This window comes from Balaenoptera acutorostrata, chromosome 11 (assembly GCF_949987535.1).
Source record: "Balaenoptera acutorostrata chromosome 11, mBalAcu1.1, whole genome shotgun sequence".
NCBI lineage: Eukaryota > Metazoa > Chordata > Mammalia > Artiodactyla > Balaenopteridae > Balaenoptera > Balaenoptera acutorostrata.
Genome location: NC_080074.1, coordinates 62546693 through 62559328, shown reverse-complemented (window position 1 = coordinate 62559328; position 12636 = coordinate 62546693). Strand labels below are relative to the sequence as shown.

Below are 12636 nucleotides of genomic sequence, written 5' to 3'. Positions count from 1 at the left end.
TAGATTAAGTTCAGAAGTACGTATCTTAACACTCTTATGTATCCCTCACTTCTAGCACATGGTAAAACACTGTACTGATTAATAAACCCACTGCTGTACTTTTTAGTTGATAACGGGCCTCCTTTGTGTTCTCTCCACCGCCAGACTCCCGCTTCATCTGCCCAAAGCATTCCTTTCACAGTGCTACTCCCCCCGACCCGGAGAACTTCACAGGCTTCCCCCTTGCCTGTTGTCACTAGGTTTATACCACCTACGTGGAGTAGCATACATTGCTTTACAACGCTGTGGTTATGGCCTGAGTACTTTTAAGATTAAGTTCCTTGAGCGTAGGAATCCTGTTTGCTACAACTTGACTACGCTAGGCTTGGGACGTTGTGAGAAAATAAAGTGCCTCTACCCATTCTCTCCCAATGGGAGTCACCGAGACTAACCAGCCTTTCCTTCCCTTCCGGGACGGAGGACCATAGAGACGTCTGGCGCAGCGAGGCCTCCCGGCGCAGTCATCGAGATGCACAGAGGATGGCTAGAGCGTTGCTCGCCCGGCCGGCTTCAGCTTCATAAGTCCTCCTTCCCAACATGGCGCAGTCGGTTAATATCACCGAGCTGAGTCTGCCGCAGCTAGAAATGCTCAAGAACCAGCTGGACCAGGTGGGGATGGGCCCCAGAGACACCCCTTTGCCGCCTCACATCCCTCCCCACCACGGGTACTCCCTCGCTCCACTCCATTCCTCCCCAGCTGGGGAGGCTTCCCTTCCCAGGCGAAATCGCCACGCGGTCCCAGGACCCGCCCCTTCTCCGGCTGTGCCCCCTTCTCCCGCCAGCCCTCACACTGACCCTCATTCCCATCCTCTGTAGGAAGTGGAGTTCTTGTCCACGTCCATTGCCCAGCTCAAGGTGGTACAGACCAAGTATGTGGAAGCCAAGGACTGTCTGAACGTGCTGAACAAAAGCAACGAGGGTACGGGGTAGGCGTGTGAAGGCACCCTGGGGGATGTGGCGAGCCGGCTTCTCCTCTCTTCCCGCCTCCTAATTCAGTTTTCCTTACCTGAGACGAGAGAGCAGTCCATTATGTATTGTATACCGCTACAGGAGCCCTTTGCATGTTGCTTACCTAGAATTGAAATGTCCAGGACATTCTTCTGCTCCCATTGTCCCTATCTCCGTCCTTTGCATACAGTCTCTAGGTGCTGTGCAGTGTTGAAACTCCCTTTAATGTCTAAACGTTGGAGCTGCCAATCTCCCCCACTTGTTTGTCTTAATTGCTTTCACAGGGAAAGAATTACTGGTTCCACTGACGAGTTCTGTATCCTTTCCGCAGGAACTGCTACCCTGCCCTCACCTTTTCTCCACACACCTAACCTGCAAAGAAGGACGGGAGGTTTTAATTACTCCAGAGTGCTCGGATGGTTCTGAGAATACTATTATACACGCTTCCTAGCTCTGCTCTCCATCCTGGGGCCAACATCCAGCTAATGCTTTGTGAGCACCCAGGTGTATGTAGAATTGAGGTGTGATTATTTCCCTTTGCTGTTTGAGGATATAACCTAATAGGGAGATAAAACTGGTGGTTTACAGTTCTACTAATAACTTAGAAAACATAAGCAATAGAAGAATAGAGGATACAGAAACAAGGGGGTTGGCTCTGCTTATTAATCCTCAATTTCAGTTCAACTGTGGCTCTTATTCCTAAACTGTTGTTACTAAGAAACCTGGATTGTGTCTACCTGTTGAGTGTTTTACTTGAGTGAGCAAGTTATGACAATAAGGCACCTGTAAACTGTACCACAGAACTGACAGGCTGAAAGGTAAACACAGGAATAGCACCGTAGTAGGGATTGCTTAAATAATGAACATTAAATTCATCAGGAATTAGCTAATTCATGTTTGGGAGTGTTAAAGGGAAAGTGAGGCTGCCTTTTCACTCAACTGCTCAACAGCAACGGGAAAAAAGTCACTCTAGTCTTTCTGGAAGGGCTAATGGGAAGAACTGTAAGAACTGCTTGGAAGGTGGCAGATGGGATGAGGGCAAGATCAGCATATGTGATTTTCTCCATAAGGAACCAACTTCCCTGTCTCTCTGCATTTGCAGTTCGTAGGCCTCCGGATTATTTGTTCCTTGAGCCTTATAGCTTTTTATTTTTTAATTTTTGTGGCTGCACCCCGAGGCTTGCCGGATCTTAGTTCCCCAACCAGGAATCAAACCCCGGCCCCGTCAGTGAAAGTGCCAAGTCCTAATGACTGGGCCGCCAGGGAATTCCCGCCTTATAGCTTTTTAGAAAGAAGGGTCTTAGGGAGGTCAAGCACACTAGCTGACAGCGAATCATGACTCATGCTGGGCTAGTTTTCCCTTAATCCTTGCTTCTCAGATGTATGTCCCTGGGAAGCTGCATGATGTGGAACATGTGCTCATCGATGTGGGAACTGGCTACTATGTAGAGAAGGTGAGTGGAAGGAAGCATATGAATGCCCCTCTGAGGGGGAGATCCAGAGTGCAGAATGGGGTCTCTTCTTAACCCCTCATTCACCTCTGACCTTGCAGACGGCTGAGGATGCTAAGGACTTCTTCAAGAGGAAGATAGACTTCCTCACCAAGCAAATGGAGAAAATCCAGCCAGCTCTGCAGGAGAAGCATGCCATGAAGCAGGGTAAGCTTGGCCTTGGGCACCTCTTTGAACCCTTTCTACAGCCATAATAACAAACAGGGATTGCACTGTGATCCATGGGGATGTCCCCTTTGCTGGATTAAAACCATGGTTTTCTCTTTGGTGTCTTGATGTGTTATTCTTTAGATTCTGTGCATTACATACCCACTATTTATAGATTCCTGGGTTCGGTGCTTGAGAAATTTAGAGAAAGGAAATCATGTCTTTGTTTTTGTGTTTGAGTTCCTATTTATTGTGGATGGAATGAGGGAGAAGATGCATATAAATGAACACCCGGCAAAGAAATATAGCCCTAACTAGCTAACTGCTAGCAATTACAGCCCTGGCTGCACATTAGAATCACCCAGAGAGTTTAAAAAGAGAAACTGGGCTCACTCCAAACCAACTGCAGTTGACCCTTGAACAGTGTGCAGGTTAGGGGTGCCAACCCTTGGTGAAGTAGAAGAAAATCTGCATATAACTTTACAGTCTGCCCTCCATATCCTCGGTTCCGCATTGCACATTCAACCAATCGTGGATCATGTAGTACTGTAGAATTTACCATTGAAAAAAAAACCCCGAATAAGTGGACCTGCACAGTTCAAACCCCCGTTTTTCAAGGATCAACCGTAAGTCAATTGGGGGGGGGGGTGGCAGGGATTCCAGGGAACAATTTTTTTTTAAAAGCTCCCCAGGTGATTCTGTTACACAGTCAGGATTGAGAACCACTGTTCTAAAGGCAAACATCTTTTCCACGGTATCATTTTCTGGTTACATCTGACTCATTTGAATACTGTATTTTGTTCGTTTTTATATCCCAGTGGTTCTCATATTTACTGACACATTTTAGACTCTAAATTTGTGTTGTGTGTGCCCTCCACAGTGGATCACTGTGTTAAAAGTTTTATTAACTGTAGTTGGTTGTCTCCCTGTCACTTTTCCTTAACTCTGGCTTCTCCCCTTTAGCTCCTGACCAGGGTCTGACTCTTCTTTTTTCCCACAGCTGTCATGGAGATGATGAGCCAGAAAATTCAGCAGCTCACAGCCCTGGGAGCACCTCAGGCTACTGCCAAGGCCTGAGAGCTTGTTTCAGAAATCGGACAGAGGGCGCCTGCTTCAGGGGCCTGGGACTTTGTGGGCGTGGTTTCCTGCATTCCGGGAAGAGGAGGGTCTTGTGTTTAATGCTAATAAATCCGCCAGCTGGGCAGAGTGTTGGTCTTTTCTTGCATTAGGCAAGGGACTGGTAATGAGATGGGAGGGCGGTGGTGAGAGGGTGTGCCCCTCCCGGAGCCTGATAAGCAGGGGTGATACAGTGCTCATCTTGGAGGCTCCACCCGGGGCCCTTCGAGGAGCGGGGGTCGAAATTCTGCGCCGGGCGGCGCGCCCTCCCTGCGCGGCCGGTTGTCGTGGAAACGGCCGGCAAGAGGAAGTGGGGGCTGCCCGGGCGCTTCCTCTTCCGGGTCGGCGCCCTGCCGCCCCATAGGGGAAGCTGCATGGGCCACCGCTTCCTGCGCGGTTCTCTATCTCTGCTGCTGCTGCTGCTGCCGCCACCCCGCCGAAGCCCTCATCTCAAGCGCAGCCTGGAGTCCGTCCCACTCTCCAAACGACCCCGCAGCCACCTCATGGCCCCGCCCCGAATCGGGACGCATAACGGCACTTTCCACTGCGATGAGGCGCTGGCGTGCGCGTTGCTGCGCCTCCTGCCCGAGTACCGGGTACGGGCAGCGCAAACTGACCCGGGGGCTGCCGGCGAGTCTCCGGGGCAGATCGCGTCCCCCTAACGGGGTCCCGCCCGAGCACCCCTCCTCCCCTCCCCGGCTCCTTGGAAGCCCAACATTAATCCCCTACCCGTGCGACCCCGGCAGCCTCTTCACCTCTTGTGTGCCCTGCAGGATGCAGAGATCGTGCGGACCCGGGACCCCGAGAAACTGGCTTCTTGTGACATCGTGGTAGACGTAGGTGGCGAGTATGACCCTCAGAGACACCGATATGACCATCACCAGAGGTGGGTTCCCACTACCATTTCTTTAACTTTCCTTGACTTCAACTCTTGTCAGTGCTCCAGTCCACTGCCGTGGTCCGCGTCAGCGAAGGGAACCGCCTCATCCTGGAAAGCAAACTCTTGAGCCCCGTGGGACTACCGTCTTCCGTGCTTCCCGCTCTCCACCTGCTCTGCACCCATCTAGCTGGCCTTGGGCCTCCCTTGGCCCGGGTCAGTCCCTGGGCCCTTTCCAACTCACCTCCTTATTTGGCTCAGTCAGGCTTTTCTCCCACCAGCCCCATCGTCACCCCAGTGAATACCCCAGCTGGGATTAATTCAGTCATGTGTCCTTGCTGCCCCACCTCAGACTGCTGGGCCCACACGATTGTGGTGGGTGGTGATAGTTCAGGTGTGTTGTCTTCCTTTGTCATTGACACTCTTCCACTGGGAAATCAGTCTTACCCGAGGGTAGCCCATTATCCACAGTACCATTCCAGTCCTTTTCCCCTCTCCTCAAGTCCCTGCCTCATCAAACTACCTTAGTGAGTGACCTTGTCTATTCCCTTTAAAGGAAGTTGAGCTTTTCCTGCATGGACAGCCTCAGTTTCTCACTCCTGAACAGCTCCCTTCTTCCAACTCAGGAGACATTGTTTCCTTCTGCTTGCCCCTTTTCCAGTGTATCATTTTCTGCTCTGGGACTTCACATGGCAGGGTTTCTAGTTCTTGCCTACAGCAAGGAACTCTGCTTAAGCATCTCCCATCTTGAAAACAAAGGAGTGAAAAAAAACCCAAACTCTCCCTCATATACACCACACTGTATAAAGTGGTTATCTCTGACGGGTCATGAGGAGGTTTTATTTTGTTTTAAGTCTGTTTCTCTCCCTCTCTCTCTCCTTCCCTCGCTACTTCTCTCCATTTTTTTCTAAATACACGTATTACTTTCATAAATGATGCCAGGAGGGAATGCTCCCGGTATTTACAACCTAATCTCTCACCCTCACTTCTCAGCCACTCTTCAAAAGAAGAGCTGACCCTGGCTGCACATTACATTCATCCATCCTTTCATTTATTCATTCATTCAGCCAGTTCTCTCCCAATCTCTCTACTGGAAATGCTTGTGGAAAGGGCACCAGTGACCTCAACACCAAGCTCAGGTTGCTGGTTGAGGGTCTCACCTTAACTGACCTCTTTGTGGCACTTGACATTATTTATTTATTATTATTTTTATTTGTTATTATTGTTATTTTTTGGCTGCGTTGGGTCTTCGTTGCTGCGCACGGGCTTTCTCTAGTTGCGGCGAGCGGGGGCTACTCTTCGTTGCGGTGTGTGGGCTTCTCATTGCGGTGGCTTCTCATGTTGAGGAGCACGGGCTCTAGGCGCGTGGGCTTCAGTAGTTGTGCCTCGAAGGCTCTAGAGCGCAGGCTCAGTAGTTGTGGCGCACGGGCTTAGTTGCTCCGCGGCATGTGGGATCTTCCCGGACCACGGCTCGAACCCGTGTCTCTTGCATTGGCAGGCGGATTCTTAACCACTGCGCCACCAGGGAAGCCCGGCACTTGACATTATTGACTACTTCCTTTTTCCTAATGATTTTATATATTTATGTATGTATGTATGTATGTATGTATTTGGCTGCGCCAGGTCTTAGTTGCACCACTGGGGATCTTTTTTAGTTGCAGCATGTGGGATCTAGTTCCCTGACGAGGGATTGAACCCAGGCCCCCAGCGCTGGAAGTGTGGAGTCTTAGCCAGTGGACCTTAGCCAAGGAAGTCCCGATTTTATATACTTTTTTCTTTTTTTTTTTTAATTAATTAATTTATTTATTTTTGGCTGGGTTGGGTCTTCGTTGCTGTGTGCAGGCTTTTCTCTAGTTGCGGCGAGTGGGGGCTACTCATAGTTGCAGTGCGTGGGCTTCTCATTTTGGTGGCTTCTCTTGTTGCAGAGCACGGGCTCTAGGCACGCGGGCTTCAGTAGTTGTAGCACACAGGCTCAGTAGTTGTGGCGCACAGCCCTACTTGCTCTGTGGCATGTGGAATCTTCCCGGACCAGGGCTCGAACCGGTGTCCCGTGCACTGGCAGGAGGACTCTCAACCACTGCGCCACCAGGGAAGCCTGGCACTTGACATTATTCACTACTTCCTTTTTCCTAATGATTTTATATATTTATGTATGTATGTATGTATGTATGTATGTATGTATTTGGCTGCGCTGGGTCTTAGTTGCAGCATTGGGGATCTTTTTTTAGTTGCAGCATGTGAGATCTAGTTCCCTGACGGGGGATTGAACCCAGGTCCCCAGCACTGGGAGTGTGGAGTCTTAGCCAGTGGACCTTAGCCAAGGAAGTCCCGATTTTATATACTTCTTTAAAAAAAATTATGCAGTGTTTGACACATAAAAGAATATATTTAACATTTCTGTAATATAAAACATAAAATGAATACCTATGGGGCTTCCCTCGTGGTGCAGTGGTTAAAAATCTGCCTGCCAGTGCAGGGGACACGGGTTCGAGCCCTGCTCCGGGAAGATCCCACATGCCGCGGAGCAACTAAGCCCGTGCGCCACAACTACTGAGCCTGCGCTCTAGAGCCTTCAAGCCACAACTACTGAAGCCCGCGCGCCTAGAGCCCGTGCTCTGCAACAAGAGAAGCCACCCAATGAGAAGCCCGCACACCGCAACAAACAGTAGCCCCCACTCCGCAACAAACAGTAGCCCCCGCTCACCGCAACTAGAGAAAAGCCCGCGTGCAGCAACAAAGACCCAATGCAGCCAAAAATAAAAATAAATAAATTAAAATTTAATAAAAAGAAAATGAACACCCATGAACTGATCTCCCTAAGCAATAGAACATTAATCATTAGAACCAAAAAATGAGCTCCCTAGGTGATTCTGATGGACTGGTATTTAGAAATTACAGCTGTAGTTTCTACTGCCCTAACAACTTTCATACCTTTTTTGTGTCCTCTCTTGCACTGCTATTCAAAACCCTGCCTTCCTTACTCACCCGGACCACTGTGGGTAATCTCCTTGCATCGCTTCTCCATGCTGGCTGGCACAGTGCTCTTTCTGACACTCACTGCCCTGCTTACACTCTCTCAGTGGCTCCGCGTTACCTACAGATGAAGTCCAAACTCTGAAGTGTAGCATACAAGGCCTACCCTGGTCCGGCCCCTGCTTTATCTCTTGCCACTCATTCCTCAAGCCAAGCTGCTTTCTTGCAGTTCCATGGAGGAATCTTTCTCTTAGCTGTTGTATATGTTGTTCCCTCTACCTGCAGTGCCTTTTCTCCTTCACCCTTTGTCTGGGAAACACCCACTAATTCATCTTTCAGAAATGACCTGAATGCTCTCCTCCTGAACCCTTTCCTCCGTCTTGCCTTTTCCTTGTTTACAACTAGCTAGAGCATTCCCTTGGTTGTTTGTGCGTGTGTGTCCACCTTAGGCGGATGAACTTGAAGGCAGGGACAGGTCTTAGTTTTTTCATCTCTAATGTCTACAACACAAAGCTTGGCATGTGGTAAGCATTTAGTTAACCATTGTCGAATGAATGCATGAATGGAGACTCCAAACTCAAGTCCATGTTGACCCCTGAGGACAAGCCAAAGCCTCCCCACCTGGGCTTTCTCCCAACTCCCATAGTATTCCCCAGCCGCCCCACCCCACTGTGCCTGCACATGCACACGACACTGTGGGTGAACCGGGGCAGCTCTGCCTCAGCCCCACCTCCCTGTGCTCCTCAGGTCTTTCACGGAGACCATGAGCTCCCTGTCCCCTGGGAAGCCGTGGCAGACCAAGCTGAGCAGTGCGGGACTCATCTATCTGCACTTCGGGCACAAGCTGCTGGCCCAGTTGCTGGTTACTAGCGAAGAGGACAGCATGGTGGGCACCCTCTATGACAAGGTGGGGACTCGAGGACAGAGATGCCCCCCACATGCATCTCCACCAGGCGGAGTGGCACTCAGGATTGGGCTCAGGTCGGGGTTCCTGACCCGTGCTGGCCCACTGCTCTCTCCCTCAGTCCGGCCCATCTTCTCACAGGGGGATGGTTAGTCTCTCTCCTGCCTCCATCCTGGGGTGCTTGTGAGAAGTGGATGAGGTAGTGTATGGGGAAGGGCTTTGAAAACTATAAAGCATGACCTGACATACGTAAGTTGTTCAACAACTTGGTAATAGAGGAGGCTGCTTATGTTTGGAAGCATATGGCTGAGGTTCTGGCTGCCCCGAAGGTGGAGGGCAGCATATCTCGGGCACCACTGTATTCACTGGAGGCACACTGAGTTGGGAAACTGGGAAGGGTTTGATTATGAAAACCTCTTCAGGTTCCACCAGCGCCCCCTGCAGGCAGCTCAGCAGGTGCCTGTGATTGGGGAAGGAACAGGGCTAGCGTCCCTGGTGTGCATGTTGGATCGATGATTCTGAGGACACCTACTTGACCCCACTAATGTGAAGTTCACATCAAGTCAAACTGCAGGTGCAGTCAACTCTGTTTTTTGCAGATAGGCTGTTGAGTTCAGTTCTCTGATCCAAAACTGAAGAAATATGAATGGTAAATTGGAGCTTCTGGAATACTAAGGTTTTAGACTGCCTGGGTCAATTTTCCCTTCTACTGCTAAGGGGTTTCTAAGCAATTGAACTAAATTATGCCCAAGGTTTTTTTATTTTATTTATTTTTATTGAGGATAGTTGATGTACAATATTATATGTTTCAGGTGTAACTACATAGTGATTCACAATTTTTAAAGATTGTACTCCATTTATAGTTATTATAAAATATTGGCTGTATTCCCTGTGCCATACAGTATATCCTTGTAGCTTATTTATTTTTTACATAGTAGTTTGTACCTCTTAACCCTGTCCGTATCTTGTCCCTCCTCCCTTCCCTCTCCCCACTGGTAGCCACTAATTTGTTCTCTATATCTGTGAGTCTGTTTCTTTTTTGTTATATTCACTAGTTTTTCTTTTTTAGATTCCACGTATAAGTGATATCATACGGTATTTGTCTTTCTCTTATTTCACTAAGCATAATACCCTCCAAGTCCATCCATGTTGTTGCAATTGGTAAAATTTCATTTTTTGTTTTATGGCTAAGTACTAGTCTATTGTATACCACATCTTTATCCATTCATCCATCAATGGACACTTAGGTTCCTTCCATATCTTGGCTATTGTAAATAATGCTACTGTGAACATTGGGGTGCATGTATCTTTTCGAATTAGTGTTTGTTTTTTTCGGATATATACCCAGGAGTAGAATTGCTGGGTCATATGGTAGTTCTATTTTTAACTTTTTGAGGGACCTCCATACTGCTTTCCACAGTGGTTGCACCAATTTACATTCCCACCAACAGTGCACAAATGTTCCCTTTTCTCCACATCCTCACCAACATGTGTTACTTGTGGTATTTTTGATGCTAGCCATTCTGACAGGTGTGGGGTGGTATCTCATTGTGGTTTTAATTTGCATTTCTCTGATAATTAGTGATGTTGATGGCCTGTTGGCCAACTGTATGTCTTCTTTGGGAAAATATCTATTCAATTCTTCTGCCCATTTTTTAATTTTTTTTTTTTTTGATGTTGAGTTATATGAGCTGTTTATATCTTTCAGTTATTAGAATTACACCCAGTTTTGTTGTTTTTTGTTTTGGCTGTGCTGCGCAGCTTGTGGGATATTAGTTCCCCAACCAGGGATTGAACCCAGGCCCTCGGCAGTGAAAGCATGTAGTCCTAACCACTGGACTGCCAGGGAATTCCCTTACACTCAAGTTGTAACTGTGCCTCAGGTTGGGGTCCAGACCTAGAGGTGCTGGAAGGAGTTTCTCTTCCAACTCTCCCTGAGAGTAGCACTTTTTCTACATACCACAGATGTGTTGCTATGTAGGCCTATTTTGTCGGGCAGTTTTGCGTTAAACACTGATATCCCGTATCGTTTTCTGCCCCCCGATTCCTGAGGCATCATCCTACCATTTCTTTAGGCTCAGGAGATGCAGCAACTGCTGATGCCACATGGCACATCATGGGCTTCCCTGGGACCACGTCCCAGCCCTGACGTCTAGTCCAGTACTCACCTTCTCCCACCTGATTGGTGTGCTTGGCCAGACCCTCCTGTACCTTTTTTTTTGTTTTGGCTGCGTTGGGTCTTTGTTGCTGCGCACAGGCTTTCTCTAGTTGCGGCGAGCGGGCTTCTCATTGTGGTGGCTTCTCTTGTTGTGAAGCACGGGCTCTAGGCACACGGGCTTCAGTAGTTGTGGCACGTGGGCTCAGTAGTTGTGGCTCGCGGGCTCTAGAGCGCAGGCTCAGTAGTTGTGGATCGTGGGCTTAGTTGCTCCGCGGCGTGTGGGATCTTCCTGGACCAGGGCTTAAACCTTGTCCCCTGCACTGGCAGGCAGATTCTCAACCACTGCACCACCAGGAAAGCCCCCACCCTGTACCTCTTAACTGGATCAGTGAATACCCTGCTCAGCCCACCTGGAGATTTACGCCCCCAGGCCATGAGGATCCACTCCCACAGAACCCCTCATGGAACTCTAGACTTTTCCTTGTTCAGAAGGCAGCAGCCCCCTCCCCACACATGCTGGCCTTGGCTCAGGCTTTGAGTGGTACTAGAGTGAGCACTGGATTAGAAATCAGGTGATCTGAATTCCAGCCCCAGCACTGTATGCTCTCTGACCTTTAGCCAGCTGCTGAACTCCCCAATTCCCCCCTTCCTCATCCAGTTAATGTTGGGAGATCCTTGCAGGGCTGTAGTAAAGATTAAAGACTGGGTATGCACAAACTTTGAGACCTATAAAGCTTTATGCAAATGGTAGGCGCCCTCCAGAGCACTTCTCCTATGCTGCCTTAGATGTACGAGAACTTCGTGGAGGAGGTGGATGCGGTGGACAATGGGATCTCTCAGTGGAAGGAGGGAGAGCCTCGGTACGCGCTGACCACTACGCTGAGCGCCCGGGTTGCTCGGCTTAATCCCACCTGGAACCAGCCCAACCAAGACACTGAGGTGAGGAGGACCGTGGGGAAGAGACCGTGAGGCATGTGAGAACCTCAGGGGAAAATGAGAGAGGCTGCCCCGTCAAGCCCTAGCAGAGTTAGCAGTTTGGGCCAGCACTGTGGTTCTAATTCCCATGTGATTCCCAGGCCGCGTTCAAGCGTGCAATGGACCTGGTTCGAGAGGAGTTCCTGCAGAGACTAGACTTCTACCAGCACAGCTGGCTGCCAGCCCGGGCCCTGGTGGAAGAGGCCCTGGCCCAGCGGTTCCAGGTACTGGCCTGGGAGGAGGCACTGTGGCTCAGGTTAGTGATTCCTGGCGGGCTGCTGGCCAACAGGGGCTCCCACTCCTACCCTAAACCTTCTATCCCTGCTCCACTTCCTTTTCAGGTGGACCCAAGTGGGGAGATAATAGAACTGGTGAAGGGTGGATGCCCCTGGAAGGAGCACCTCTACCACCTGGAATCGGGGCTGTCTTCCCCAGGGACCATCGCCTTTGTTATCTACACGGACCAGGCTGGACAGTGGCGGGTACAGTGTGTGCCTAAGGAGCCCCATTCATTCCAGAGCAGGTGAGGCCCTAGGGGACCGCCCTGCAGTCCTTCAGGCCTGTTTCAACCCTATCAGAGGAGGAGGCCACTAACCTAGGCTTCTGCTCCCCCTCTCCCAGTTCCTCAAGGCCTCCGTTTGCTCCCACCAACTCCCTCTTTCTGCTTACTCATAGGCTGCCCCTGCCAGAGCCATGGCGGGGTCTTCGGGATGAGGCCCTGGACCAGATCAGTGGGATTCCTGGCTGTGTCTTTGTCCACGCCAGTGGCTTCATTGGTGGGCACCATACCCGAGAGGGTGCCCTGAGCATGGCCCGTGCCACCCTGGCCCAACGCCCAGCACCTATGCCTCCCACAAATTCCCTAGTCCAATAAAATCTCTTCTGTCTCATACTGACGAAGTATTGCTCCATTACTGCCCTGCATCATTCTGGGAACTTGCTGAAACTTGGGAAAAGTGGAACATCTATTATGTGCCAGAGCCTGTGC

At 49.9% G+C, this 12636-nt stretch overlaps 2 protein-coding genes across 2 annotated transcripts; both read left to right on the top strand.

Annotated features, from left to right (window-relative positions):
- Positions 1-491: 491 nt before the first annotated feature.
- PFDN5 (prefoldin subunit 5) lies at positions 492-3849 on the top strand. Its single transcript, XM_007179437.3, has 6 exons — positions 492-648; positions 856-958; positions 1272-1303; positions 2367-2441; positions 2540-2645; positions 3646-3849. The coding sequence occupies exons 1-6, from the start codon at positions 577-579 to the stop codon at positions 3720-3722; spliced, it is 465 nt and encodes a 154-aa protein (XP_007179499.2). The 5' UTR covers positions 492-576; the 3' UTR covers positions 3723-3849.
- A 44-nt stretch (positions 3850-3893) lies between these two features.
- MYG1 (MYG1 exonuclease) lies at positions 3894-12544 on the top strand. The gene is made up of 7 exons (XM_007179438.2): positions 3894-4357; positions 4535-4647; positions 8359-8518; positions 11460-11612; positions 11750-11872; positions 11990-12171; positions 12324-12544. The coding sequence occupies exons 1-7, from the start codon at positions 4136-4138 to the stop codon at positions 12520-12522; spliced, it is 1152 nt and encodes a 383-aa protein (XP_007179500.2). The 5' UTR covers positions 3894-4135; the 3' UTR covers positions 12523-12544.
- Positions 12545-12636: the final 92 nt, after the last annotated feature.